The following is a 26,315-nucleotide window of genomic DNA, read 5'->3' as shown; positions in this document are numbered from 1 at the left end:
CCCTCCTCTTCAAAGTGCTTTGTACTGTGCTCTTGGGGGGTGTTGCTTTTGCTGGCTTGGGGATGTGTACAGGCAACCATTCTCATACAAGCAGTAGTTGCAGCTGCCAATCCTGTGCAAAGACAGACAGCTAGGGCAGATCCCTGCACTCTTCATTTGGTTTTAGTACTTGTGCACGTCCCCAGCGTGGCCAAGAAGGGGCACTCACTTGCAGCAGTCTGGGCTTAGTCTTTGGTCAGCAGCAGCCATCCCATCACAGGGCTGTGAGGTTTCCTGTGGGGTTGGACACTAACTTACTGCAAGGCCCCCAGCCACCGTCTGGGAGCTGCACAGAAGAGCTCGTTTAGGTGAGGTGTCTGTCAAAGAGGCATTCAAAGGCCCATCTCCCTTTCTCCCTACAGGGTGGTTTAATTCAGAGGCTGCCGCCTGCGGAGAGGGGTATCATTCAGAGTGAAATTACAGACAACTGACACGATCCCTGTCCTCGTAAATCCCCAATAATTGTGACAAATGTCTGGAGCACCGCAGGCTTGCCGTGCTCTGCCAACTGCCCTGCCAGCCCGGCAGTGTGACCTCATCCCAGGGCTGCTGGGACCCGAGCTGGGCTTTTAACTGTCCTCTGGCAGGCACACACAGGATCGGATCTGGTTAAAGCAGCCAAAATGGCAGCAGTTGTTTCCTGCTGCCTGGTTTATTCATATTGATTACAGACCCTGGTGGAAACCCACAGCTGAAATAGCAGAGTTTGCTGCCAGTTTTGCTGTGTCAGCAGAGTCCTGAGATTTCAGTAGCGTGAGATCAGAAGGGAGATTATGTCATCTGTCCCAATGTCCTCACCTCTCAGACAGTCAGCAGATAGTCCTGTGGTACACCCAGGCCTCTCATTGCACAGGAACCCATCCCAGGAGAACAGGAGGCTCAGGTGAGCTGCTGATGCTGAGGCCCCCATGATGCAAGGGGGGTGTTTGCAAGGGGCTTGTGCCATCCCTGTGCACTAAACTAGGCTGTTCTTGGTGGGGAAAAGGCCCTTCCTCTCCCATGGGCCTCATCTGGTTTCTCTCCTTGGAGATCCATTAGTGTGTCTGATCCCTCAGCTTTCTACAGGTTTCATGGGATTATTCCTGGTGCCAGCCCCAACCATTGCTCTCTCCAGCCCCATGGTTATAGCTGTGGCTGCTCTCTGCTGCTTCAAGGAAAACTGGGAAGCAAAACCACGCGCGCGCTGCAAATAAAATTCCTCCCTGAGCAAAGCAGGCAGTTCTTTGAAGCCCTGGGCTACAGGAATTGGTGAGAATTTGTCTTGTTGCAGCTGTCACACGTGTGCTGAGGGCAACACAAACATCCATCCACTCCTGCCCCTGGCCCGCTCAGCGACGCAGGTGCTGCGTTCGGCACTTTGGCTGCACAAACCAGGCACTGCTCTCTGGCCCACGAGCCCAAACTTCTTCTACACACGTGCACTAGTGATGCAGCTTCTCCAGCAGACTGAAGGAGTCTTTTTATAATTTTTTTTTAATCTCCCTTGAAAGATCCCAAGCAGCGGAGAGTCCCATCATTCTTCCTGGTGAGATGCCCCAGTTTTGACATGGCTTCTCCAGGAAGAGGTGGTGCCCCTCTCCAGTGTGGCACGTGGCAGTGTGACACGGAGGGCAGGAGCAGAGCCACACCAGCACCTGGACAGCCATGGAGTCGGCCCAACACCCTGTTGAGGGTCAGGGGACGTGGCTGTGTGGTGGAAGGAGTTGCAGCCTCTGTGATATATTTTTCTTTCATGCACTCATATTTTATTCTGATTGCAGCAGCTGGTAAAATACAGGCTAAAAGAACACGTGGGGTTTTGTCCCAGTGTATTGTTCCCTCCCCTTTTATGTTGCATTGAACTTGCTTACTCAGGAAATTCTTTTTTTTATTTCCGAATTAAGGATGTGAAATTTTTATCATTTTAAAATCTTTTTTTAAAAAATAATAAAACTATCCGCGGAGCTGCCACATTGAGATTGATTCATCTGGAAAGAGTGGTATTTAAAGCTAATCTTGCTTCAGTTCGTAAATTGCTTATTATGTGTGGTGCTTAGGTCTTGAATCGCTTTTCTTGGCCAGGGTGCTCCAAGCTCTAGGGGAAGAAGAGCGTGAAAGGTGCAGCTGCATTTAAAACTGAAGTGCTCATTTCGAAATATCTCCCTGTAGCGATGGGAATTTTTGTCCCCTAAACAAGTGTTTGGTTTCAGGCTGGTTGGAGACACATCCTCGAGGAAATAAAAGCTAAAAAGGAAAAAAAGAAAGGACTGTCTGCAGATTCATTTTTCCATTACTTGGAAGTCATCTTGTATATAATTTAGATGGGTCTTAACGAGGCATAAAGTCACTTTCAGAAAATTGATGACTCTTCGTTCACTTCTCTGAAATGAGGGCCTGGAGCCTTCCCTTTGTTCCTTTGGTGGGATCATCAGATCTGATTGCAGAAACCCGATGAAGCTCTTAATCCAAGCACCAAGTAACCACAGCTCTGGCCTTCTCCTCTTTATTGATCTTGCGGCTGGGCCACATTTCTATTTCAGCCTAGTATATACTCCATGTTTCCTTGTCTCCAGTGAAACTCATCCCTGGCCCTTCTGGATTTGTTAACTCTTTAGTCCCCTAATGTTGTCTAGAAGGGTTCAGAGAGCCTGTGGATGTGCGGAGAGGACTTCTACCAGCTCTGACTCTGAATTTGCAGTTATGTGGGCAGAGCAGAACCCAGTGCACCCACGTTGTTGGGGTCTGCACTAATCACAACATATTCAGAGCCTCCAGTTCCACCTCTTTTTTATCTTTATTTGCCCCAGCTGCAAAACAGGATGCTGGCACAGTCATTGTGGGCACATCATGGTGAGTCCCCAGCATTTGCAGGATTCATGCCTGTGGTGGATTTGCCTGGGCAGCCTGAGAGGTAGGTGAGCCCAAAGGATAGCCAGGCCCCGTGGGAGATGGTGCATGTTGTACATTCCCTGGTTCTTGATTTGTGAGTTCAAGCACACCGGAGAAGTCAGCAGGTGTGAATTTTTCATTGCTGCGTCCTCCTGTGCCTCAGGGTGCCGTGAGCTGCAGTTTGCCAACTTGCTGCTTCGTAGCAGGAAAGGTCAGGAACCTCATAAACAAGGTGAGAATCAGAGTGGGGCGGCACAGCCACCCGGGCTGCTGATTCCTCCTGACATTAGAGCGCTAATGAATGTTCTGTCATGGTCCCGTGAATATTGCAGGAAGCTTTCGCCTTCCGCCTCCCCTGCCTTGGAGTTACCAAGGTTACCTGACGAGACTTTCCTGGGAGAGAGGAGCAATAGCTGCAGGTCGGCGGCTCCCAGGAGCATCCCGCCTGCGCAGCAGCGTGGGGAGCGTGGCCAGTGCAACCTTGCCATCCTCCTGCTCCCTTTGCCTGCTGCTGTTCCCCTCACTCCCACCCCACTCTGCCTAAGGAGTCACCGGTTTCATTTTATTTTAGGGTTTCTTGAGTAAGGATCATATTAATTTTGTTTTGCTTGCATAACCCGGACTGTTATCATCCGACTAATTACTCACATTTTCCTTCAGACAGCAAATGGGAGAGATAAAGCTGCAGCAGGTTTATGCGATTTCTGCTTATCAAATTACTGTAATTATTTGAAGAATGGCTTAAAATTGTATGGAGTAATGAATTTAATTACGAGTTTGCAGCGATGCCTTGTGCTGCATGTGGCTTGCAAATGGGCAAGTTTATGAGAAGCTCTTCCCAGAGCGGCAGCGGGCGGGATTGCAGCACGCTCCTGCAAAGAGAGCCTCCAGCGCCTCCGTCCCACGGCAAGGGGGGTGTGGCACGCTTTGCAGGTTGGCTTGACAAATGGTGCTCATCATTCAGCTGATCAGCTCACTTAGTCCAATTCTAACACGAACCCAGGGAGCATAAAGTGCCGGCAGCCACCTGGTTGCGGTCGTGGCATGCTGCAGCTGGTTGGCTTTGCTGATCTTCTCAGCCCCGGGGCATGCGGGGGACCAGCTCACTTGCCCAGACCTCCACAGCTCCTCCTGTTCAGGAGATCAGCCTGAGGGTAGCTGTCAGGGAAGGCAGGTCAGGCCGTGCTGACAAACCTGTCCCACCAGAGCCACAGCCTGTTGCAACCTGCTCTGAACATTCAGGGTAGTGTTTGCCACCTCTCTGCTCTGCACTAGGAAGAGCAGATTTTTTTCATCACAGCTGGGAGATGCACAGGGACCCTCCTGACCCCTGTGAGCTGTGGAGCACACACTCTCCTCCCAGCATGTCCCCTGCAAAGCAATTAATTTCTCCCTGCCTGCTTGTGCTTAGTTCCAGGTGCTGTAAAAACTTGTGTTCTGCGCTCCACCAAAGGGCTCCAACCCTTCCTGAAGTTGGCAAATGGGAACATGGCAGCTCTCCATCCCCACAGCCACAGGGCTGTTTGAACAGCTTGAGGCACATCCTTCTGGGCTGCCCCCTGCCTCTTTGCACAGATGTGGAAACTTTGTGTTTCCTGTCAGCTGAGGTAGTGACAGTATATGAGATTTCAGTCCTTGGTTTGTTGACTAAAATATAGGCAGTAACGAGAGGGTTGTAGGAATAGTGAGCTCTATAGGCAGATGGTTGGGACTGGACAGTATTTTTTATGGTTTTTTTTCATAACATACTGCTGGTATTTGATGTAGATGCTGTTAAGGAGAAGTGAGTAAATAACTAGAAAGACTAGTCCAGAAAGGTGCAAAGCCAGATGAAATACTGTCCTTCGGAGCAGGATGGTTTCAGAAAGCAGGAATGAGAGACAGCCTGAGAGACAGCATAGCAAATGTGGATCAGACTGACATTCCCAACAGAACTGGATTGTGGAGATAGACATAGGGCCAATAGAGTGAAGAGATTTGGACTAGATGCAGTTAGGCAGTGGAATAAAAATGCAATCACAGAAAATTGGAACTGGTATATGGGAAGTGGGAAAACTGCAGGAACTTCAGATCTGTGCTGAGATGTTAGTTGATTCATAAAGGACTGTTGGCTCATCTGGTACAACCTGACTGTCACCTTGTTCTGTGTGGTATCCCTTACAACTGGATAGATAGTTCAGGCCTAACTACTTAAAATGTCAGATATGAAAGGCAAAACAATAAGTGGCCAACAGCCATCCAATGTCTGAAACCTTTGCAATGATGACATGGCTGAGATGATGCTAACAAATGGTTCGTGGTCTACAGCACAGGGATTACAGTTAATTAATTAATTTGGGGGGGTGAAATTAAAACAAAGGTGGCTACTTTAAGGGGTAGCCAAATTTCAAAAGTGCAAGCCTGCCCTAATTTAAGATTTAGGCAAATCTGGCTTGCATGCAAAGAGAAGAAGGCATTAGCAGTCAAAGCCCTCATCTTTCTTGACGCGTGAATAAGGGAGTTTCTGCGCAGGATGGAGTTGTACATGATATTATGTCTGTCTAAATGCAAGGTCAAAGCAGATTCTAAATGGCATTGACTTTTAAAAGAGCTTGTCACAAGGCAGACATGAATTCTGCATAATCTCTGCAGTTTTATGTAAGCGAGGAAGAAGCGAGGTGCGGTGAGAGTGCCAAGAAGAAATGTTGTTGTTGAAGCCATAAACCAGGTGCAATTTTTGGCAGTCTTTCCATAAACATGCTTAAGCCAGGAAGGGAGAAAAGCCCACTTTCATTTGGAAAACTCATAAAGATTTGTGCAACGAATGCTGTAATTGTTAGTGTGTTGATGGCGGTCGTAAATACAGCTGAGTGAGAGGAGATTGCAGGGCATGGCAGCTCACCCTGAGTCTGGCTGGCTGTGGCTCCAAGACTCTGACCTCCAGCCACAGCCAGCCCCTGTGGGTGTCTCCAAGGAGAGTGTTTTCTCCTTCCCACACTGACATGAACTGTTTCCACGGGGAAACAGGTGTCAGCATGTGGGACAACAGAAAGAGAATGCCTTAAGCACCAGAGCATGAGATTTCATTACCCTTAGTGTTTTTAGCCTTTATAGCTGCAAATGTTATTAAACATCATAAAATTGTCCAGGTTTCTTGAAGTTCAGCTGCAGCACTTTTCCCACTTTGTGCTTAGATGAAAAAAGAAGACAGCAAGGCTTGTCTATGAAAAAATGAGAAAATAAGAGTCATCTTAGAGTCTTAAAAGCAGTTTGAAAATGTGAAATAAAATTAGCAATAATATTTTGCACACAAAGCTGTCTTCAGGAAGGATCTGTTATCAGAGCAAATAACGGTGGCTAATGTTGTCTTCTCTCAGTCATTTTTAAAGGTCATTTCATGATCAAAATCTACTTGCTAATTTAATTTCTGTTCTCAGTGTAAAATGTAGGATGATGCTGTTATTCTGTTTGCAGGTGGTTTGCTGGGGAGAATCAACCTTTGCACTCAGTATGTGAAGGTCTGAGTCCTAAGCTTGTGCTTGTGGTGGTCCAGCTTAGGTAGGGCCCTAATTCCCAATCCAGGGTTTCTCAGGTGTTTAAATCCAAGGGCACTCTGATCTCTCTGAAAAAAAATTGTCGCCTATCCAGTGTAATGTTGCCTCATGGTACCAAATAAAAATTGTATTTTCAGTTGCTTCATTTATTTTTCTGATTTTGCTTGCTGCCTGCATGTGTGAGAAGGCAAACTTGTGTTTATTTGCCATTCTGTAGCAGACCAGGGTTGTTCATGAGCCACAAGTCAAGGGGGAGCTTGTTCTCCCTGCCTCACATTACCCTAGAGATTTCCTCTCCCCAGCTCTTTCTGTTCTGTTGGGATGCACCTTTCCACAAAGTGTGGAATCAGATATGTCGCTGAGCAGAGCTGAGCAGAAAGAGAGAAGGAAAAGAAACCTAGGGAGTGAAACACTTTGGAGAGTCGTATTAGCCTTAGGTCAAGCACTCAACAGGAATATGAAACTTGGATTTTCAGCTCTCACATGGCTTTGGGACATTCCCTTCCTACTTTGTCACAAGGAATGATTTCCTCTATATGGGCTCCGTAGAGATCTGCCTCAGGTCTGCTCTTGGGGAGATGTGGTGCAAATCCCAACAGCTGACTGTCTGTCTACCAGAGAGCCCCATCTGTGGTGTGAAAGCCTCAGGAGCAGGCAGCTCAGATTGCAGAGGTCTGTGATTTCCCTGCCATTTCTGTCTCCAGGAGAAACCCATGAGATCTTCCTCCGGCTGCTGAGCCACGGGTCTGGTCACGAGGAACTGACTGTCGTCTGGAGAAGACTGGGACTGTGTTGGTTTTCACAGATAGGATGAGGACCTGCTGTATTTTCCCTCAGGCAGGTCATGAGTCTAGTCTGGAAGAAAAGATGAAGTTTTCCCAAGGAGTCTGAGGCCCCTGTGATCATCTCCAGCATCAAAGACTCCTTGTGCAGAGTGTCTTGTCCTGACATTTTGTGTTGGTTGTCAGCTCAGTGAAAGTGAGCAGCTGACATTCAACCAATTCCACTTCTGTCCTTGGCAAGGGTGTCCTCTTGTGTCCCAGACAGTTTTGATGTTGGAGCCCTGTCAGCTCTGAGAATCATATTCTGTGTCTTCAGGGCCTCAGTAGAGTGTGCTCTGCTCAGGGTTTGCTGTTGATGCTCTGAAAAGGGACACATGGTCTTGTTTAAGTCTTGCCTAAGACATGAGTGCCAGCACTTTTCCTCTGGATGAATCGTCCTAGCACCAGTGGCCTGCACACTGTATAGTGAGCTGGGGAAATAAGGATTCGCAGTATTCTTATCTGCAAGGAGGTACCTGCCTCTTACATCCTCTAGGAAAGACTTAGAGCGGCCTCTGCTTAGCAGAAAGTTTTCTTTCCTGTTAGTGTTACATCTGGGAGAGCCGTGCCTCATCTCTTGCTTGTAATTACATCAGTAGAGTGTCTTGGGAGAAGGTTAAATAGTCTTTTGTATATCAAATAAAGCCAGTGAACTTCACTGAAATCATTTATTGAAAATAGTCCTGATTATCTGTATATACTGCTGTGTGGTATTTTAAAAGAACATCTTAAAGGGAAACGTGGAATTGTTTAAGGCCTCTAAAGACTATAGTGCAGAGGCTATGCAGCAAATGCCTTTATAATCTAGGATCTGAAGTAGGCTTTGAATGCAATTGTGTTTTTCACTGTTGTAAAACATGAGAGATTTTGATACAGTAACTCGGATTTGATTCAGAACTTTCTTATTAACTGTTCTTCATGCACATCAAATTTTAGAGACTGAGCTAAAGGGCTCTGCACATCAAGGATGGAACTGACTCAAGGACAGAGCTATTAAGGTGTGTAATAATCAAGAGAGGAGAATTAATTGTCTTTAATTTGGCATAAATCCCAGGGACCATAACTTAGGTTATTAGGGATTCAGGGCCTATTTCCAATTAGTTATACCCAGGCATGCTCAAATATCCAACTTCAGGAGTCTAATCCATGAGTGTGTTAGCACAGCGTTGGTTGACATGCTAATAAAGGACAGCACTGCCTGACCTCTCCGTGTGTGGTCACTGCCAGACGGTGTTTGCCCAGCAGTAAATCAAACCGTACTATTGCTTTATCGTTTCTGACACCTTGCAGTGAGCAGCTCGGTGCCTGTCAGCTGCTCGGGCAGTCTGTGCAGACAAAATCACCTGGGCCGTGCTGGAGCGGGTCAGAGAGGCTGCTGTGGCTTTTACATGCTTTTTTAGTCTTTGAGCTTCCTTCTAAGACATCTGCTCCAGCAAAGCCAGGGTGTCTGCCCTTTAGGTGTATGAAATGTAAATAGTGCAATTGTTATCTGTACCGGAAAATCTGGTTTAACCTGAGCTGGGTTATAGAAAGATGTGGCAGCGGTTTCCTGAGCTGGCAGCGGCAGCAAAAGCACATACTGCGACTGCGTGGCTCCGAGTGCAACACCTCCATGCTGAAAACGTGGGAAAGTATGGGGGACTGCTCGGCCATGGCCAGCCAGCTCCCCCTGCACGTCCCTGCAGCGCGGGGCAGAGCTGCTGCATCCCATCCAGGGCAGGGCCTGCTACTGCATACACACCAGGGAATGGAAAACACAGCAACATCACCCTTACTGCAAAGCTCTCGGGGTAAACATCTGGGGGTTTCAAGGAAATGTGGGCCTGGAGAATCCTGTAGAACTTGGAAGCTCTTGTAAGCCAGGCTGTGTGTACCTTGCATCAAAGCACCAAAAGAGTGCTGGCAGAACAGTTGTAGCCGTGTGTGTATGTGAGGGGCAGAGGGAAAGATGGTTCAGAGCAAGGGAGACAAACCAATTTATGCACTCAATTCCCCTGTAATCGTTTCCAGAGACCTGCAACCCCATGGAGCTTTAGCCCCTGTCTATCAAATGCTGCCTGCCAGTCAGTCAGGAATGAAACAATACTTGGACAGGGCAAGAGCACAACCTCTCTTTATAGCTGTTCTCAATTCTGTTTATCCTAAACCTTGACTTTATTGCATGAGTAGGTCCAGGAAAGTCCACAGTGGCTACCTCCTCGCCCCCCCACCCCCTTCTGTGATTTCCCATTTGGAAAAGAATAAGAATTAAGGAAACCTCAACAGCTACTGTGGAGAATGCTCCTTCCAGCCACTAGTTAGTGGAGCTAGTGCAGGGATCTTCCCAAAGAAAGCTAGACTTACATTTCAGGGAAAAAATAGTAGATTGTCCTTAAGACTTCAAGGCCAACAATCCTCCCATTTTCAAGACAGGGACAAACCTTTTTAAAGCTTTCCTTAATTTAATTTTCCAGCACAGTGAAACTGAAGCTTGCCAAATCCAGGTGTCTGTTTAGCTTTCTTGGTCTGTTTCTGGCAGACGTAATATTTTAGGGGGAAAGGTAGGGACCATCATTAGAAAGAATACACCCTTCCACCTGGGAAGTAGGAGTCCTATGGCACTGAACTGTGCAGCCCTCCTCGTTTGCCAGGGAAAAGGGGTGGGGAAACCCACAATTTCTGTAGTAGTCATTTGATAAAATGAACCTTTGACTAACAGCAAATATGTCTGAAGTTAGGGAATGTATTTTCCCTGAAAAGCAAAGGAATTTCAGCTGATTTCCTGTATTTGGTTATATTAAGATGAGTACCACAGGAGCCAAGATGTGCCATTTTTTTATCCACTTGGTCTTGATGTGGTTTCACTGCCAGCTTTCCATTTATCTGTTGCGTGCTCTTTAATTCATGAGGGCCTGCACTGGGGATTTGTTTAAAGCCTTGGCTGAAATTATCAGCCACTCCTTTTATTGCACATCTTTCTGAAAAGATGGGTGTTGTGGCAAAGCAGTAAATAGGATATTGAGCCTCTGCAACACTTGCTATCTGTAAAAAGAAGAGTATGTCCTCTGTTAAACTCTGAGCAATTACATCATCCCAGCATTAAAAACCATCACTTGTCTGGCAACAATATCTCACTTGTGTTTGCATGTAGGCACTGGCTTGCTGTGGGTCTTTGGCTGGGGGCCTTTCTACATTCTTCTGTCTCTGAAGGACTGTTAAGGTAACCAGAGTCTCCATCTAAAGTGATGTTGGAGCCAGTGCAATTAATGGGTCTTCTAGAAAGTGATGGCTTAACATAAGACATAAAACAAATAGTAAGAGGATATATCTGTCTCTGACTCTGGTCAAGTCTTACTGTGTTTTCCCCTCTAGAAAAGAATCACTCCCCCACCAAGTAAATAAAGTTAGTTACTCACTATCTCAAGATGTTTTCTGTGATAGAGTGTTTTAAAACTTCTGAATGGAAAGCAGTGATTTGCCGTATCATTGATCTGTCTGGTGTTCAGATTAAATTAAAACCATTCTTACAATTCTCGAGTGATTTTGGTTCCAGCAGACTCTGTATGCCTGAGCTGGCTGCAGTAGAACAAGGGCACTGAAACTTCACATTTATTGTTTCATTTGAAAATAGAATTTCTCTGAAAAAAAGGTGAAACTTTCACATGTGAAACTTTCACAGACACAGAGCTACCTGATGTCAATATGTGAATATTTTCTGAAGTTTTTTAAAGGTTATTTTCTTTCTGAGTACTGTAAAGAAATAGTGCCTTGGACTATAACTTGTGTTTTACTGCATTGGCCTTTACTGGGTCTGGTTCTATGTACTGGTTTTGGTAACTATTAAAAATATTTTTATATGACTTCTGAACATTTGTTCAAAACACAGTTTGCTACAATTAAGGAAATGGCAGACACAGCCACATGCATGAGATTTAATTGATAGTGGCAGGAAAGGATTGTGCTGGAGAAAAAGGCATAGAGTGAGGGAAAAGACAGTATGGGGAGGTAGAAGAGCAGACTGTTGAGCACCAGGACTGGTGCTTTTCAGCTGTTGCTGCAGAGGAGCCTTGTTTTTGTAAGAATTGTGTTCATCCTCCTTTCCCACACCCACACACCTTGATTACAGGCTTTGGGATTCAAACTCTCACGGCATCACAGAGCAGTTCCATCCCATAGCTTGGCAGTTTTGGAGGTTGACTCCAAAAGTTTCAGTTTAGTCTTTGAGATGAGAGAACAAAACGGTGTTTCAGGGGGACATTCTGTGGGGGCAGGGGGATTCCTTGTTTTCCTTTGGAAGCACTGGCTGGTTGGGAAAGCCAGAAGTAGAACATTTTTGTCCTTTATCTAACAACTCTCCAGCTCCTCCCCAGTACAACTTTTAAGTTTCAATTTCCAAGCTTGGGCAGCTTTCCAGCCGCTCTGCCTCCAGCCGGTGGGGATTGTTGTGACCCAAGTGCAGGACCTGGCACTTGGCCTTGTTGATCCTTATACCATTGTCCTTGGCCCGGCAATCCAGCCTGTCCAGATCCCTCTGCAGAGCCTTCCTGCCCTCCAGCAGATTAACACTCCTGCCCACCTTGGTGTGGTCTGCGGCCTGACTGAGGGTGCCCTCAATCTCCTCATTGTTAGCCAACTTCCAGTCACCTGGTACCTCAAGGGTTTTCCTTTGGGGATTTTGAGAAGGGTAAAAGATAAGAGAGAGGTGTTTCTCTCCTTAGAAAGTCAATAGTCATTGCTCATCCATTTTGTATTAATACCTTCCTTTTTCAGTAGTTTAGATGCAAGGAAAGGCAGTGCATTTTCTTTCCCATATTGGAACAATTGCTGGGGTGGGGGGAGGGAAGGCTTTTTCATTAGAGTATTTTATTAAAACATACAATCTTTTCGTGTCCCTCATCAAAGTTTTTGCTTGAAACTTGCTGGCCAGTGATGCTTTGACAGGCTGCAATGTTCCCCACAGAAGGAGAAGCCACTGGATTGACAGTGATGCAGACAGGCTGCAGAAGCTAAGCAGAAATCAGATTTTAGCACAATCTACCCCTTTCACAAGGAGTTAAATGACCAAAAATCTTGCATTCTGGCCTGTGAAGTGGAAATGAACAGATTTAGTATTCCAGCTGAGTGGCAACAGGAATGCTTCACTTTAATCTGAAACTTGATGTTAGAAAGCGTGGGAGAGCTCTGCTGTCAGATTAACTCCGTTCTCATGCACTTTTTCCTGCACTGAGCTGCAACCAAACATACATGGATCAAAAGTCAAATGCTCCATTAATTTAACCACACGTTGGATTTAATGGCATATGGTAATGCATTATTGATTGCACATCTTAAAAATGAAAATCTCTATGCTAATAACACCTCACATCGGTGCAGGTAGTATGAAAAATGCAGTGGATTAATAAATGACTTGGAATACAAGTAAGAGCTGTTTCCATGCTTTTCCTTGAAAAGATTGAAGTTTTGGGTGTGTTTTAGTGGGAGTGTGTTTATATATTCTGTCACAAGGAAACGTGCAGTAGGAATAATTATGTCGTATTTCCTGTATAAAATATTAAAAAGCAGCAATGGTTTGAAAACAGTTCTAGAGGCAGTTATACTCAACAGCTGGTACCAACAAATGACACAGTCCTGCCTGAAAGCACAGCAGGGTCGTCTTTTGTTGTTCCTTTACTATGGAGTCTTAATAGCTGGCTGCAAAACCCTTCTGAATTCATATGTTTGAAGAACTTTTGTGAGTTCTTTCAATGCATACTTCCAGCTGATGACTCTTTTTTGTAATACTTTTTGAAAGAGCCTAGCCTTATTTATCAGCTGTTGGATATGACCACAAAACTCTATTTTTACCTACTTGAAATTATGCTGTAATTTTGAGGGAGAAAATAAAAAAGTAATTTTTTTTCCTCACCCAACAAGGATTAAAAAAGGGGATGCTTGCTCAGGCAGCGGATCTTGCAAATATGATCTGTTTTATTTGTGTGTAAGCTCTTCCTCACCCACATTTTTGACATTTCCTGATGTAGTTTTTGCTGTACCCTGAACCCTTAAATGACTTTCAGTGCCATGCTCTCTAAGCCCGTTTTGGTACTTCACTAGCATGAGTGACTAGTTTCTCTGGTCTCTCAGGAAAATGTTTGTTTTTATGTGTTCTTGGCTTTGGGTTGTGTGTCGCTTTATGCTCACGGAGGAGCAGTGGGCTTGGATTTGGAGCAGAAGGTCCGGGGTGTTCCTCACATCTTGAGGCTTTGTATCACACTTCCAGCCACTCTGTGAGGCTGTGTCATCAGCTTGGAGAGGCTTCCCCTGTGGCATAGGGCTTGTTTAGCCTGAGCAGATAAGCTTCTGCTATAATCTTCCTTCTTGACTTTTTTAATTCTTTGAGATATATTCGGTCTTAGTCTTAGAAAAACTTGAGTTCAGGACCAAGGCTGCAAATGTGACTGTCATTATGAGGAAACCAGAATGGAGAGCCAGAAGAGGTGGTAGCCAGGGTGACAGAATGATGTTGTGGTAGTAGGGATTTCATCAATGCCATCTCCGACTATTGCAATCTAATCTGATAAAGGTGTAAATAATTGTTTTCTTCCAGGATGAGTTAAGGTCTCTTGGTTGGTAGCAGACTCCACAGTTAACACATACAGAGCAGAAGTTGTTATTACTTAGGAAGATCCCTAAACTAAGAACTGAAACAGTGGGTTGTGGGTTACATACCTTTAATTTGGTCAGGTGTATGACTGAATACTTACTTCTGCTCTGAGTCAGCTTCAGTAGCTGTTAGTCACCCTTGTGTTGCCTCTGTCGAGCACGAGGTTAGCTGTGAAGGAGAGGAATTGCCTGTTCCCCACCGAAGCTGTGGCTAGGCTCAGTCATCTCAGCAGATCTTGCACTGCTTATGAAGACCCCGAATCAGAGGAGTGCAAGGCCATGGTAGTGGATGGAACTTTATCCCTAGAGGGTCTTTTCTCATGCCTTCCCTTGGGCTGTGCTTAAGGGACAGCCATGCTGGAGAGTGACAACTGTTGCCTCACCAGAGCCTGTAGAGCTGAGGCTTTGTATTGTGTCCCAGCCTGAATCTAGACTGGATTAGCTACCCTGTGAGAAGCTCACAGGTAGCTATGGCTGATATGTGACTATGTCTGGTGTACCGTGGAAGGCTTTGGTAGTGGCATGCTGCAGTGCTTCTCAAAGGGAAGGAGGAAGTATTTCCTAATGGAAATTTCCTAATTTCCCGCATCCGTGGCATCATCTTTTGTCCCAGCCAGTTCCTTGGGCCAGATCAAGAAGCATCATGAGGCCTGTAGGAAAGTTGTTTGGGTGACAGCAGCATCTCTAAGGACTGGGAGAAACAATTTGTTTCATCCCATTGGGATGCAGTGTCCCCTCGAACTTGGAGCACCAAGGTTGCCCCTGGGTGGGAGGGAGCACTGGGTGCCAGTGCATGGCAGATGCAGGGTGCTCAGCCCTGGGAGGTGACAAGTTGCTGCAGTGACAGTGTGTTACCTTGTCACCGTGCTTGCAGGAGCATGGAGAGAAGCAGCACAGGGACTTGGCAGGAGCACAGCCTGATTCCTCATCAGAGTGAGCTGGGAGGCACTGCTTTGTCTTGCTTGCTCCCAGGAGCGCTCATCTCTGCAAAGCCATCCTGCTCCCCTCTGAGGTACACAGGTGCTTGGGAATGACCAGCTACACTACTGAGAAGGTGTCAGGGCTTGTAAATGGAGATAATTGCTGTCCAGCCATGAAAGGACAATGTTAGCAGCACGCCTCTGACTCTTGAAGAGTAACCCTGTCTCCATCGGGTGTTTTTTGGACTCAACCTCTAGAACAAGCAGGTCCCCTGAGCTCCCACGCTGTGAGCCCCTGGAGCAGGAATCTGCTTGACAGTTTATCCTCTTCTGCCATGTCTAGTCTCGTATTTTCTTGAATTTTCCTTACAGTACTTTCTTTGTTTTGAACTGACTCAGATTCTTGCTTTTGAGAACTGTTTTGCTGCTGCTGTGATCTTTCTGAGAGATAGCAAATACTTTGTTTACTGTAAGCTCTTGTGCAGTAATTCATGTGGTTACACTGTGACACAGAGAAGTCCTTCTGGAGCTCGTTTCCACACCCACCCATTCATCTGCACCCTTCTCCCCATTTTCAGTACACGGCTTCAGCATGTCACGTTGGCATGATGTCATACAAAGCCAGCAGATTTGTCATTAAAAGCCCTGTCATCAATAGATGAATGTTTGTATTTTCTACCTGCCTGAAACTGTTTTATACTTACTAAACCAGTAATTAAGAGTTTGCTGCCTTTGAAACAGGTTGGTTTCGCTGCCCCACCTTTTCCTGGGGCAATTGCAAGGCGGTGCCAGTGTCGACAGGGGTATTCATTAGCCTCCATGAGAGTTGGCTCCAGCAGGGAGCACACACCGGTGTGCTCCTCCCACCCAACACTGGGCAGCCTTTGGAGACCGTGAATTTGGATAATATTTGCGGTGCACCTCTTGGGGGACTTTTGTAAGGAGGAGGATGTGGAAAGAGAGCATCGCCTCAAAATGGCTGATAAAATAAATGCTCATTGTGCAGCTTCAGTTGAACCCGGACAGAACGATGTCAGGGTTTGCTTATCGTGTAAAGCGATGCCGTCCTTCTGGGCCGCCGGATTGCTCGACTGCTTTTGATTGTCTTGCAGTAATTGAATAGCCATGCTGGGTAACCTGTGCTGAAGGAATCAGAGCTGTTTATTCAGCAAACAGATGTCCTGCTTTGTAGTGTGCTTGCAACGTTACTGGCTTGCATTTTTCATTAGTTAATATTGCCGACTACCCAGGCTCTTGTCCTTGCACTGATAATTTTGCGTTTGCTAATGTGTTTCAGCATCTCAGAGGGAGATTTAGAAGCTTGTAAAATTTGCAGAGTAATTCCATTGATCCACCAAATATGAGTCTGGCAGTAGACAAGGGTTACCCCTGCAGCTTCCTGTGTTACAGTGCATCAGACCACTGCCTCTGAGCAGGATCTGTTCAGCCTGGTGATGTGAACTGGGTGAGATTGCAGCCTGCCACACCGAGTGGCTGTGGAACATGTGAAATAGCTTTTGGTTTGTGTATCCTGCTCCTGTGCAATGCTGACCACAGTCAAACACATTTATCAGAGATCTCTCTGCCCTCAATCCATTTCCTGACTTGTCCCTCACACCACACACTCCTGAGTGATTTCAGATAGCTGGCAGAATTGAAAACAAAGCAGCTTTGTGTTTTAATCATCCCTCCAAGACCCTAAAATGGATGTTGGGCTGGAAGATCCTCAGCTGATGTGGGCTGGCGGCAGCCAGTGGCCCAGATAAGCCCTTTCCAGCCCTGTGTGGGGATAAGGCCAAATATCTCACTTGAAGTGAGTTGAGAACACCCCTTCCAGTGGGGCAGTGGGTTTGATAGATTGTAAGAGATTTAACCTCACAGCCGTAGCTGTAATGCATGGAAAAACTACTTTTTGCTATTTCCAAATTACATTTGGTATAATTTTTTTTCTCTCCCTCAGCAGTCTGAGCAATTGGACTCATGATAGTAAGCAGCCCTGGCTTTTATAGGAAGAAGAATGTGACAAATAACTCCCATAAACGTGTTTACAGTTTGCACTATCATTTCTAAAATACCATTTCCTGTGTTGGCACAGAGGAAATTCACGGTGTTAGGGGGAAGGTTTACAGGTACCATGTCAGGATATGACCCCCAAAACACAATTGCTTGGCTGCAAGAGCAGTGAGTGCTGCACAGTGTGCTGGTAGGAACCTGATATGCAACTTTTCTGTTCTGTGAGAGATTACAAGTTTTGAGCAAAATCCTGGGGGTAAATCCTGCAGGATTCAGCTGTCAACAGCTGTGCTCACCACAGACTCCTCTGCAGGCCTTTTTTGTAAGCAGCTGTTATCCACACACCATTCCATGCTGGGGCTGCTCCGTGCTTCTTGTAAGACGTAAATTGCAACTGCCTCCGTGTCCCTTATCATCACCTGATATTTGGAGAGCTGCAGAAAATAAGGACACACCAAGGGGTATGTGTCCCACGGCGGCATCCTCAAGAAAGGTAGTTTTCTGGGGAGCTGGAAATCAAGCCGTGTAATTGCAGCTGCTCTGAAGGAGGTCTCAGCTCCAGTTTGGCGCTGTGGGAAAGGTTTCTTACCTTAGCTTTTCCCTTAAAGATAGAGAAATGTGTGGCACAAAAGAGCTGTATGAGAGCAGGGGTTAGATTTCTGTCACCTCAGAAAGATTAGCAAAGGGGGGAGCTGTCAAGTGAGCAGGAGCTATCCTCTGCCCATGCTGTCACACTAGATGCCAGAGGGACATTCCTGGCTCCTTGGTGACTGCTGCTAGCAAGACCTCAGCCTGATTGTGGATTTTCCAAGTTTCAGTTTGTAACTGCAAAAACCCATTCGTTTGTTTTTTCTCTCTTGCTGTTTCTCTCTCCTTTCCTCCTGCTTCTCTCCTCTTTTCCTGCTTTCCTCTCTGTCATTTCAGCCACTGGTGCTGTAGTCCATGAAGGGAATTAGAGCTTTCAGTGCCTGAAAAATTCGTGTTGTGCCTAGATTTTGCTCACTCTAACCTAGTGCCTGCCTTCTGAAAGTCCCTGAAACCAAGAAAGAAAAACTGGTTTGGATGGTATGCACTTGAAAGCAGATTCATAGCCTGTTTTAATGTGCATTGAAGGCACTACTGGCTCTCCTTGAATAAAGCCAAGTGCTGACAAACTCAGTTTCTAGAATAAGAGTATCCAGGTATTGGCTGGAATAGGGATTTGGCTATTACTGATGAGAGCTCCATGTGCAGACAAGTTAGTACAGCTAACAAGGGCTGAAAGGAGACATGACTGAGCCTCATAATTAGACCTAGATTAGACTTTTGCCTGAGGGGAAGGCAAGGCAAGAACAGCTCTGAACTCCTAACGTCGCCTTTAGTGTTTGAACACAGAGACATCCCTGGCCCTCCCAGTGAAGTCAGCAGGGCCACGCCGGGCTGGAGCCAAGCCCCGTTATCTCTGCAGGAGTGTTGCTGGCAGGGCAGGCGTGGGCTTGTTCTGGGCTGTGCCCTGCGGTGTGACCAGCTCAGGTTTTCTCCAAAGTCACTCTTTTCCAGGAGGGTTTTGGGGGGCTGCCAGAGCCACACAGTACAGGGGAGATCTAAAGTAGCTGAGGTTCCCCATCTTGTGATGGCACAGGCACCTGAGGCCCTTGGACCGTCTCTGGAGAAGGTGCTTGGCCTCCCCATGAGCTGACCTTGTGCCAGTGCACGTCCCCTGAACTACCCCAGAACTAACATGAGGTGAACTCTGGTGTCTGAGGTGTCATCAGAGACCGGCTGTCAGATTCCCCCTGGCATCTCATCTCACACTGATGCGAGCTTGGACTGCTGCTCTTAAACACCAGTGCTGCCTCCACATTTGATTGACAAGGGATCAAGCAAGTCCTTGCCTCCTGTGTGCTGTGATAGATGCAGGCATGCCAGTGCTGTTTGCTGGAGTTTTGGTGGTTTCAAGCTCCAGGCATGCATGAAAACTGTGCTGTACCAGTACCAGTGCTAGCCCAGGGAACCCCCTGTGTCTCTGACTCCAAAGGATGCATTATATCTCTATTACCGTTTGCCACAATAGTTTTGGGGCTTGTGTTCAGTTAAGAGGGAGAAGATCACATGAGCCTTGCATGCCTACGTGTGCTTGTCTGAGTCCAGCTCAGTGTGGGGTCTGGGTACTGAAGGTCATCAAGTGGTGGTAACCTTCTGTTCAGGTGTTGAGTGCACAGCATTCTCAGCTGGGCTCCCTAATGGTTTGGACCTGCAGGGGGTGGATGGTATGGGAGCAGCACTTTATGTAACCTCGGAGTCCAGAAAAGGCTTGACCTAAGAGGTCTGGTTCAGCAGAGGTAGCTTTGCTGCTGGGTGTTTGTAATCAGCGTCTCTGTTGTACTCAGTGAAGCCAAGGTTAGATCGTGTAATTCCTGCTGGTCTGTGACTCATCACTAACTGCTAATTTTGATTGAACAGTCACTTCAGTGCAGCAGGCACTGTGTACCTGTGGATCAGACACTGTGAAGCACCCTCTGATCGATCTCGTGTCTGTGGGCCAAGGATCACTGCAGGCAGGAAGAGATTTCTTGCACAAATGCTGGTGTCAGGTTTTAGCTGTGTGCTAAGCCTCCACACACAGACTTTGGACGGAGTTAACTGGGTGATACTTAGCTCAGTGTGCATTCTTTGTAAAATCTTGTACAAACCAGAAGAGATTGTCAATGGTAATCATGGTGATTAGATTAGATCACTTCAGGGTTTCAGCCTTGCCAGAGTAAACATCTGCTTTCAATACCCTGAATAGCAAGGTGCTGCACTTTAGGCAAACTTGGCCTCAGTCCAGGGGACTATCATTGTTTACTGCTTTTCCTATGTGTCTCCCTTTGCTTTTCAGTCTATACCATGTTGTACTTCTGTGTGTACCCTTCTTTTGTTTCTTTTCAGCCATGTAGGAGTATTCATTGTGGTTGCTCAGTATTGAGTGCTTCTGTTGCTTGCTATTGAATGCTGGTGCTGGTGTCTTTCCAGTTAAGCTCTATGTACCTTTTGTCTTTGAAAATCAATGGAGAGCAAATATTAAAAGAACTAGTTTTCGTGGTACCTTTCATTTAGAAAAAATATAATTCCATTTATGTTTGCTCATGATGAGAGAGGTTTCTCAGGAGGCCAGTCTGGGACACAAAATACAGTTTGTGCTTTTAATAAACATTGGGAACCTTTTTTCCTGTAGAAAACCTTCAATGCTTCATAGTCCCTCTCATTTAAACAATATTCCCCGGCATTTTTTTGTTTTCAGATGTTGCCTTGTGCTACAGAGTCTTGATTTGCAACCAAGTCAAGGGTCTTGGAAATTCTCTTGAGATCTTAGGGAGAAATATGTAAGATTAGCCACCAGAGGCTGTGGTTGTGCTGCAGGTGTGGCAGTACAGGTAGAAGGAAGCACCTGAGGTGGCCTATCTCTAGTACCTTCCTGTGAGGAGTGAGGGGTATGGTTCCAGATGTACAGTGATAGCAAGAAAAATCAGATTGCAGCAAGTTCAGACTCCTCTGGGACTGGGGGAGAGGCTGAGGTCTTGTTTGTTTAAACACTGCAGTGAGCTGGGAACCTTGCAGAGTTGGATTTGACAAAGAAGAAGGTTTGCTTAAATTCCCTTAAAACGGGGAAATAAAGAAACATACTGAAAATAATTGAGTTTCTGGTGCTTTAAAAGCTTCTTAATGTTCTTCAAGTTCTTTTTTTCTGCGAAAGTATGTCCTTTTGATTGCAGTTCAGGCTTAGCAGAGTACAGTACATCTTGCCACAGAATGAATAAATGAGCTCAGTTCTGCAGCTGCTGTTGAATGACGATGTTGGAGCATGCCTTGGCTTATCAGTGAAGGCTGCCTAATGTATTCTACCCAGCCTACCTGAGCGTGCTCTGCAGCAGCAAACCCAATTAAACTGTTTTCCTACCTGCTGTATATGAATGGTTTTAGCAGTTATGGGGGTGCTTCTTTTCAAGGTATTGCAGTAAGACATGCCAGAGCGCGCCTTGGCCATTTCTTGTGCACCACTGTTGCTCTCTACAGCCCAGAAAATGCACCAGGAGCTTGCCATGGCACACTCTGGCCAGGCTGCTCATGAGCAGAGTGTGGCTCATTAGCTTTACATTCGTTAGTTTCTAAAAGCCTTCTGAATCAGATTTGGGGACATGAGGAAGAGATTTACAGTCTATCCTACCAGTGTGACAGAATGTTCCTAGTCAAAAAAAAAAAGGATGAAATGGGCCTCTCTGGACCTTTCTAAGGGGTTTTATTGTTTAGTTGTTGTGTTTCAAGATGCCTCAAACTGTTTGGCTTTGTGTTTGTCTGTTATCTTCAACTCAGTCCTCCCACAAAAAGGCAAATACCTGCTTTTACTGAATTATTAACAACAATAGATGGAGCTTACGTATCAATGAAAATTATGGACCTCTCCCAAGGCAATTGATTTAAATGGAGTTAAATTTAGTGGAAGCTTCTATTGGTGTAATGAATGCTCATTATAGAGCCTAATGTGCTTTGAGGGCTTGATAACCTTCTCAGTAGGGAAGTCAGGCTGCTGTTTTCCAGCAGAGGCACAGATGCTGTGCCGTGGCACTGCTGTCACTGCAACTGCATCCCATCGCTACGCCCCAGCGTTTCTCTTTAACCTTGTGTGTGTGTTTTTTCCTCCTGCAGAAGACCACCTCCCAGCTGGCTTCCCAACCATTGACATGGGCCCGCAGCTGAAGGTGGTGGAGAAGGCCCGCACAGCCACGATGCTCTGTGCTGCCAGTGGGAACCCTGATCCCGAAATCTCCTGGTTTAAGGACTTCCTGCCTGTCGACACCGCGACTAGCAATGGACGGATCAAGCAACTCCGCTCGGGTAAGGTGGCAAAGCAAGTAAGCCTTCCCAGCCTCCTCGCTCTTCCTCCCTTTTCTCTTTACGTGCTGCTGTTATTTTTTTTTTCCCCTGAAATGCAATTCTAAACCCAAATGTCAACGTGCTTTGAGCTTGTTTCTTTTGCAATGTGAAAACAGTTTTTGGAGCTGATCCTCTCTGGCGGGATATCGTGGCTTCTTAAAAGGAGACATTAGAGTGGACATACCTTTTGGAACATCACCTGGATTTCTTCTTCGGTAGACCATGTTGACATTGCCCCAAATCCTTGGTAGGCTCAGACATTTCACTACCAACTCAGTGGGTCTCAGACATTTGTAATAGGAGCACAGTGCGAATCAGGATAATGAGATATTGGTTGAGATTTTACAGTCAGTGGTCATAGGCGACTTTACTCCTTACACAGACACTGCAAGACAGTGCTCTGCTTTCTGTTGAGCTCATTAGCATCCTTGCTATGGGACACCACAAGAATAAAGAAAAATCCAAAAAGCAGCATTTCTACAGATTTCAAAGGAAGGTGCACACAGTTTTGAAATATACCAATTCTTTTAAATTCTTTGGTTTGACAAGCCAAATGCTGCCTTTTGAAATACAAACAGTTAGTTCTCGTGGGTGGCTAAAAATGCACTCATTTTAGCAAAGAACTGTTGTTCTTCTGCTGGACTGTTCAGTCTCCCAGGACTGTAAGGCCCATTAGAGAATTAAAGAAAATAAAACATTACTTTATTCACTGATGAAGTGGAGCTCCCCAGCATGAATTAGAGTGGCTGTTTAACAACAATGCACAGCACCACTACACAGCAGCTTTGGTCTGGGGGAAGAAAAGCCCCCAGTACCCTACAGAAAGTACAGAAGGGAACAGAGCTGGAACAACTTTGGTCACATAAGAGACAGACTGCCTTGCCTGGCCACGATGTATCTCTGGGCACTCAAAAGTCGTTTGTTATGAGTGCTGCTGCCAGGACAACACCATCTTCTTCCTAGCAAGGTGAATGTCTTGACACACCTCCCCATAGCTGGAACCCTCTGCTTACATCTGACGATGCTTGGATGGTAAGAAGTAGGTTTGTACTTGGGGGAGTGGGTAATGAGACATCATTCTCATCAAAAATAGAACCCAGCCTGACACTCCTGGTCCCACCTTGATGTACCAGTGAGTGCTAATTATACTAATGCATATATAGCTTATGAAATTTCCCAGTGACCTTTAGCTTATCTCCCCCACAACATGGTTTAATCTTGATCTGTTTGTGCTGAAAGAAAATATCACACTTGTTAATTATTCTGAGAAGCTTTAGGAAGAAGCAATAGGAAAGTGCACATGGGTGTGTTTCACTTCATAGCTGACTAAATCAGCATCAGAAATTACCATAAATGAGCAGCAAGGCAGCCTCTGATGCACTCACTATGTGTTCTCCAGCCTCCTTTTCACAGGCACTTGGCTGCCTCTCTACCAGCTGCTTCTCAAGTTTAGTGAGATAGAAAGTTTAAAAACAAACTAGTAAACCCTGTCACAGGGTCCAAGGTTTGATTCCTATTCGCTGTTCTTGAGCAACATCTCAATTGAATATTTCACCTGGGATTCAGACTCTAGAGCTGGCTGCTTGCTGAAGACACAGTAATTACCAAGGGAGGTGTCAAGGGAACCTTTTAGAAATCAATGAGCAGCACACATCCTCAGACTCACAAAAGGAATTGATTAGCTCTCTAATGTAGTAAGGGGAGGTTTCCGCAGTTCAGTGCAAGAGACTTCCAAATATGAGTTTGAAGTTTTGTTTTCGGGGACCTGATGATACAATGCCAAGATTCACCAAGGCTTTGCTCTGCCCTGGCATGAGCGAAGAGCACGAAGTTTACATCTTCTCATGGGCCAGAGGTTCAACCCTTGCTTGCATTTGTGGCTTTTTCCCGTGTTTGTAGTGGACATAAAGCAGGGCCTGTGCTTTGAAGTACCTGAGACTCCCTGACATGACTGCAGTCACCCTGTGTGAGCACTGTGATGGGTTGGGTAGTTTCTGATTCATTCTGCAAGGTGCTAATTGAGCTCTCCGGCACTACACCGTAGTGGGGCAGAGTCTTTTTGTTTTTCAAAGAAAAGAGTGTTTAAATAGATACCTCATTAAATGGGAGAGTTTAATAGTTTGCAAAGTCTCTGCTCCATTAAGATCATATCTTACAGTCAGCCTGGCATATCTGCATGAATGTCAGTTTATACTATCTCAATCTAAATATACGCTCATTTAATTTCATTTAATTAAAACCCAATAAAAGCTAGACAGATGTAATATAGTTAAAATAGCTCCAGCACATTGTGAGCCCAGTATTGTGTATATAATAGAGTGTCTGACCTTCAATGAGTACATAATATATTAGTATTCAGATGTATGAAATAAAGGTCATGAAGGTCAAAGCAGCTTTAGAGTCCGACTTATAGAGGGGGTTGAGGAATGATTTTGTTTTTCAGGCTCCTGATATGGAATAAATAGCTACAGGTAAAGAAGCAGCATGCTTGGGAGAGATGCTCTCTTCTGGCACTTGCAGTTATGTGGGCTGGCAGTGCTTTGGGGGCTGCAGGCAGGTCTTTGAACTTGTATGCAGTCAAATCATGTCCCTGAGGGTGCTCTGAACATCAGTTTTTAGAGTTCCGTTCATCTGTCAAGGTACTAGAGTTTGTGGTTTAAGACATCCAAGCCATCATCTTAGGCTCTTTTAACCCCAGAGGATTGGTGTCTTTGTCAGGAGCAAATGCACAGTTTATAAATCCATCCCTCATTTACTAATTATATCTATATGTGTGTGTATGCATTTTTTATTGTACCTTCTGACAGCGTAACTCTTTAAATTCAGAGGGCTTTTTTTAACTCTTTCTCACCAATACATAGATCTTTCCTCCTGAGTAAAACTGAATTCTTTTTTAAGTCCAGCTCTTGGGTAGTTTTGCCAGTAAATGTTGAGTTTATAGTTCTAGAGATGGGAGCACAAATAAATACAGGGTCTCATCTCCATTATCACAGATCAAGTCAAAAGCAAAGTTTCTGACTCATGCTGGTTGTAGCCAAATTCTCCCTTGCTCATCTTGCTGATACTTCCCACCTCTTGTGGAGAGGTTGCTTTTCTGCAAGTGCAATGACTCAGGACAACTCCCTGTTCTCCCTGAGGGTGCATAGCTTCACTCCCTGCTTCTCAGTCCCTGACACAGGATCTAAGGCCAGCCCTGGGCTGGGAAACTTCCCAGCATGCTAAGAAATTCAAAACCTGTTTGGCTGAACTGATTTTATAACTGTTGAGACATTGTAGTATTGCAGGTGATACACACATGAGTTCTGGCAGCAAGGGTCAGTGCTGCACCTCTAACCATGTTTTAAAATTAGATAATGATGTGGTGGAAACTCTCCCAATATAGATCAGATGTGCTGCTGCTTCACAGTTCCTCTGTGAAGATTCTTGGATCACAAGCTCCTGTGGACTTCAAAGCAACTCATATGGAATTCATACTCTCAGAGCTCTTGAATGTGTTCAGTGAGTTTCATAGCTGAAGAACTGCTCTTCCACCTTGCTCTTCAGAAAACTTATGAACAAAATGTCAGATTAGAGTGACTATTCTGAATGTTAACATACAGATACCTTTGCCATGTAAGGAAACACCAACAATTCAGGAAGCATTGTCTTTCATTTAATAAAGAACTTGGTGTTACAAAAAATATCATTCTCCTTTAATCACCATCAATTAACTGAGTTAAGGAACCGTGCCCTAGACCCTAGTGTGGCTTTCAGGCAATTAACTGCAAGGAGAGTATTCTGCAGATGACTTCAGTCACACTCTGGAAAAGTGGAGGTGCCTGTAACAAAGAAGCAGTGAGAGCCAGTCATCTTGCTGCATTTCTGCTCCCAGAGTTACCAGCAAGTGTTTTCATTTTAGTCTTGATCCTATCAAGTAGAAGCACTACTTATTTGGAAACGGAAGGGATACCCAACATACACAGAACAAACATGCAGAAAGAGGTGGTGCCTGTCCCTGTGAAGGGGCTGTGGCATCCATGTCCTTCTTCCTTGGGGATACTCAGCAGTCAGTACCCAGCAGAATGTGATCATCTTCTGGCAAGGAACAGCCTTGAGTCCAGACACCAGATGGGCATCAACTTGGGACAAGGTGTGTAAGGACAGCCCAAAGGAGGGAGGGTTGGGTAGTATTATCCAAAAGGATCAGGGAACCCACACAAGGATGGATGCTCTCAGAAAGGACTGATTAAGTGAGGGGTTGAAGCAATATTGTGGCCAACCAGGTGACAGCTGAAGTTTTGTGTCCTGGAAGAACCAATACTGCAGACCTGGGTCTTGCTACATGAGGTGCACACAGCGGTCACGGGATCCATTCAGACTCCCTGTGACAATAGTCAGTGTTTCCTGTAGTGCTTTCACTTCTACATTAGGAAGTAGCTGAAAGCACTGTCAGAGTTCTCTGGGATTCAGTGTTGCACTGCCTCTGGTGCTCAGCTGCAGCCAGTAAGAACTTTGGTTTCTCTGTTGATGTTGGAGTGATTTTTCAGTGGTTTAGGTTCCTACAAGGAAGTGGTATGTTGGTAAGTCTGTGGTAAGTTTGTCATCAGAGTGAAGTCCCTTCTTCAGCT

The 26,315-nt window shown here is 45.6% G+C and overlaps 1 protein-coding gene across 10 annotated transcripts in view; it reads left to right on the top strand.

The window, feature by feature from the left end:
• PTPRF (protein tyrosine phosphatase receptor type F) overlaps window positions 1–26,315 on the top strand; it is a 287,439-nt gene that overhangs the window by 158,829 nt on the left and 102,295 nt on the right. For all 10 annotated transcript variants that reach the window (XM_018072218.2, XM_018072212.2, XM_018072223.2 and 7 more), the window contains exon 6: window positions 21,481–21,669. In XM_018072218.2, the coding sequence (XP_017927707.1) occupies window positions 21,481–21,669 (189 nt within the window). The remainder of the gene's footprint in view (window positions 1–21,480; window positions 21,670–26,315) is intronic.

This window comes from Manacus vitellinus, unplaced genomic scaffold (assembly GCF_001715985.3).
Source record: "Manacus vitellinus isolate BGI_N305 unplaced genomic scaffold, ASM171598v3 scaffold_21_pilon, whole genome shotgun sequence".
Taxonomy (NCBI): Eukaryota; Metazoa; Chordata; class Aves; order Passeriformes; family Pipridae; genus Manacus; species Manacus vitellinus.
Note: the sequence above shows the minus strand (reverse complement) of the source record. Positions and strands in the feature narration are given on the sequence as shown.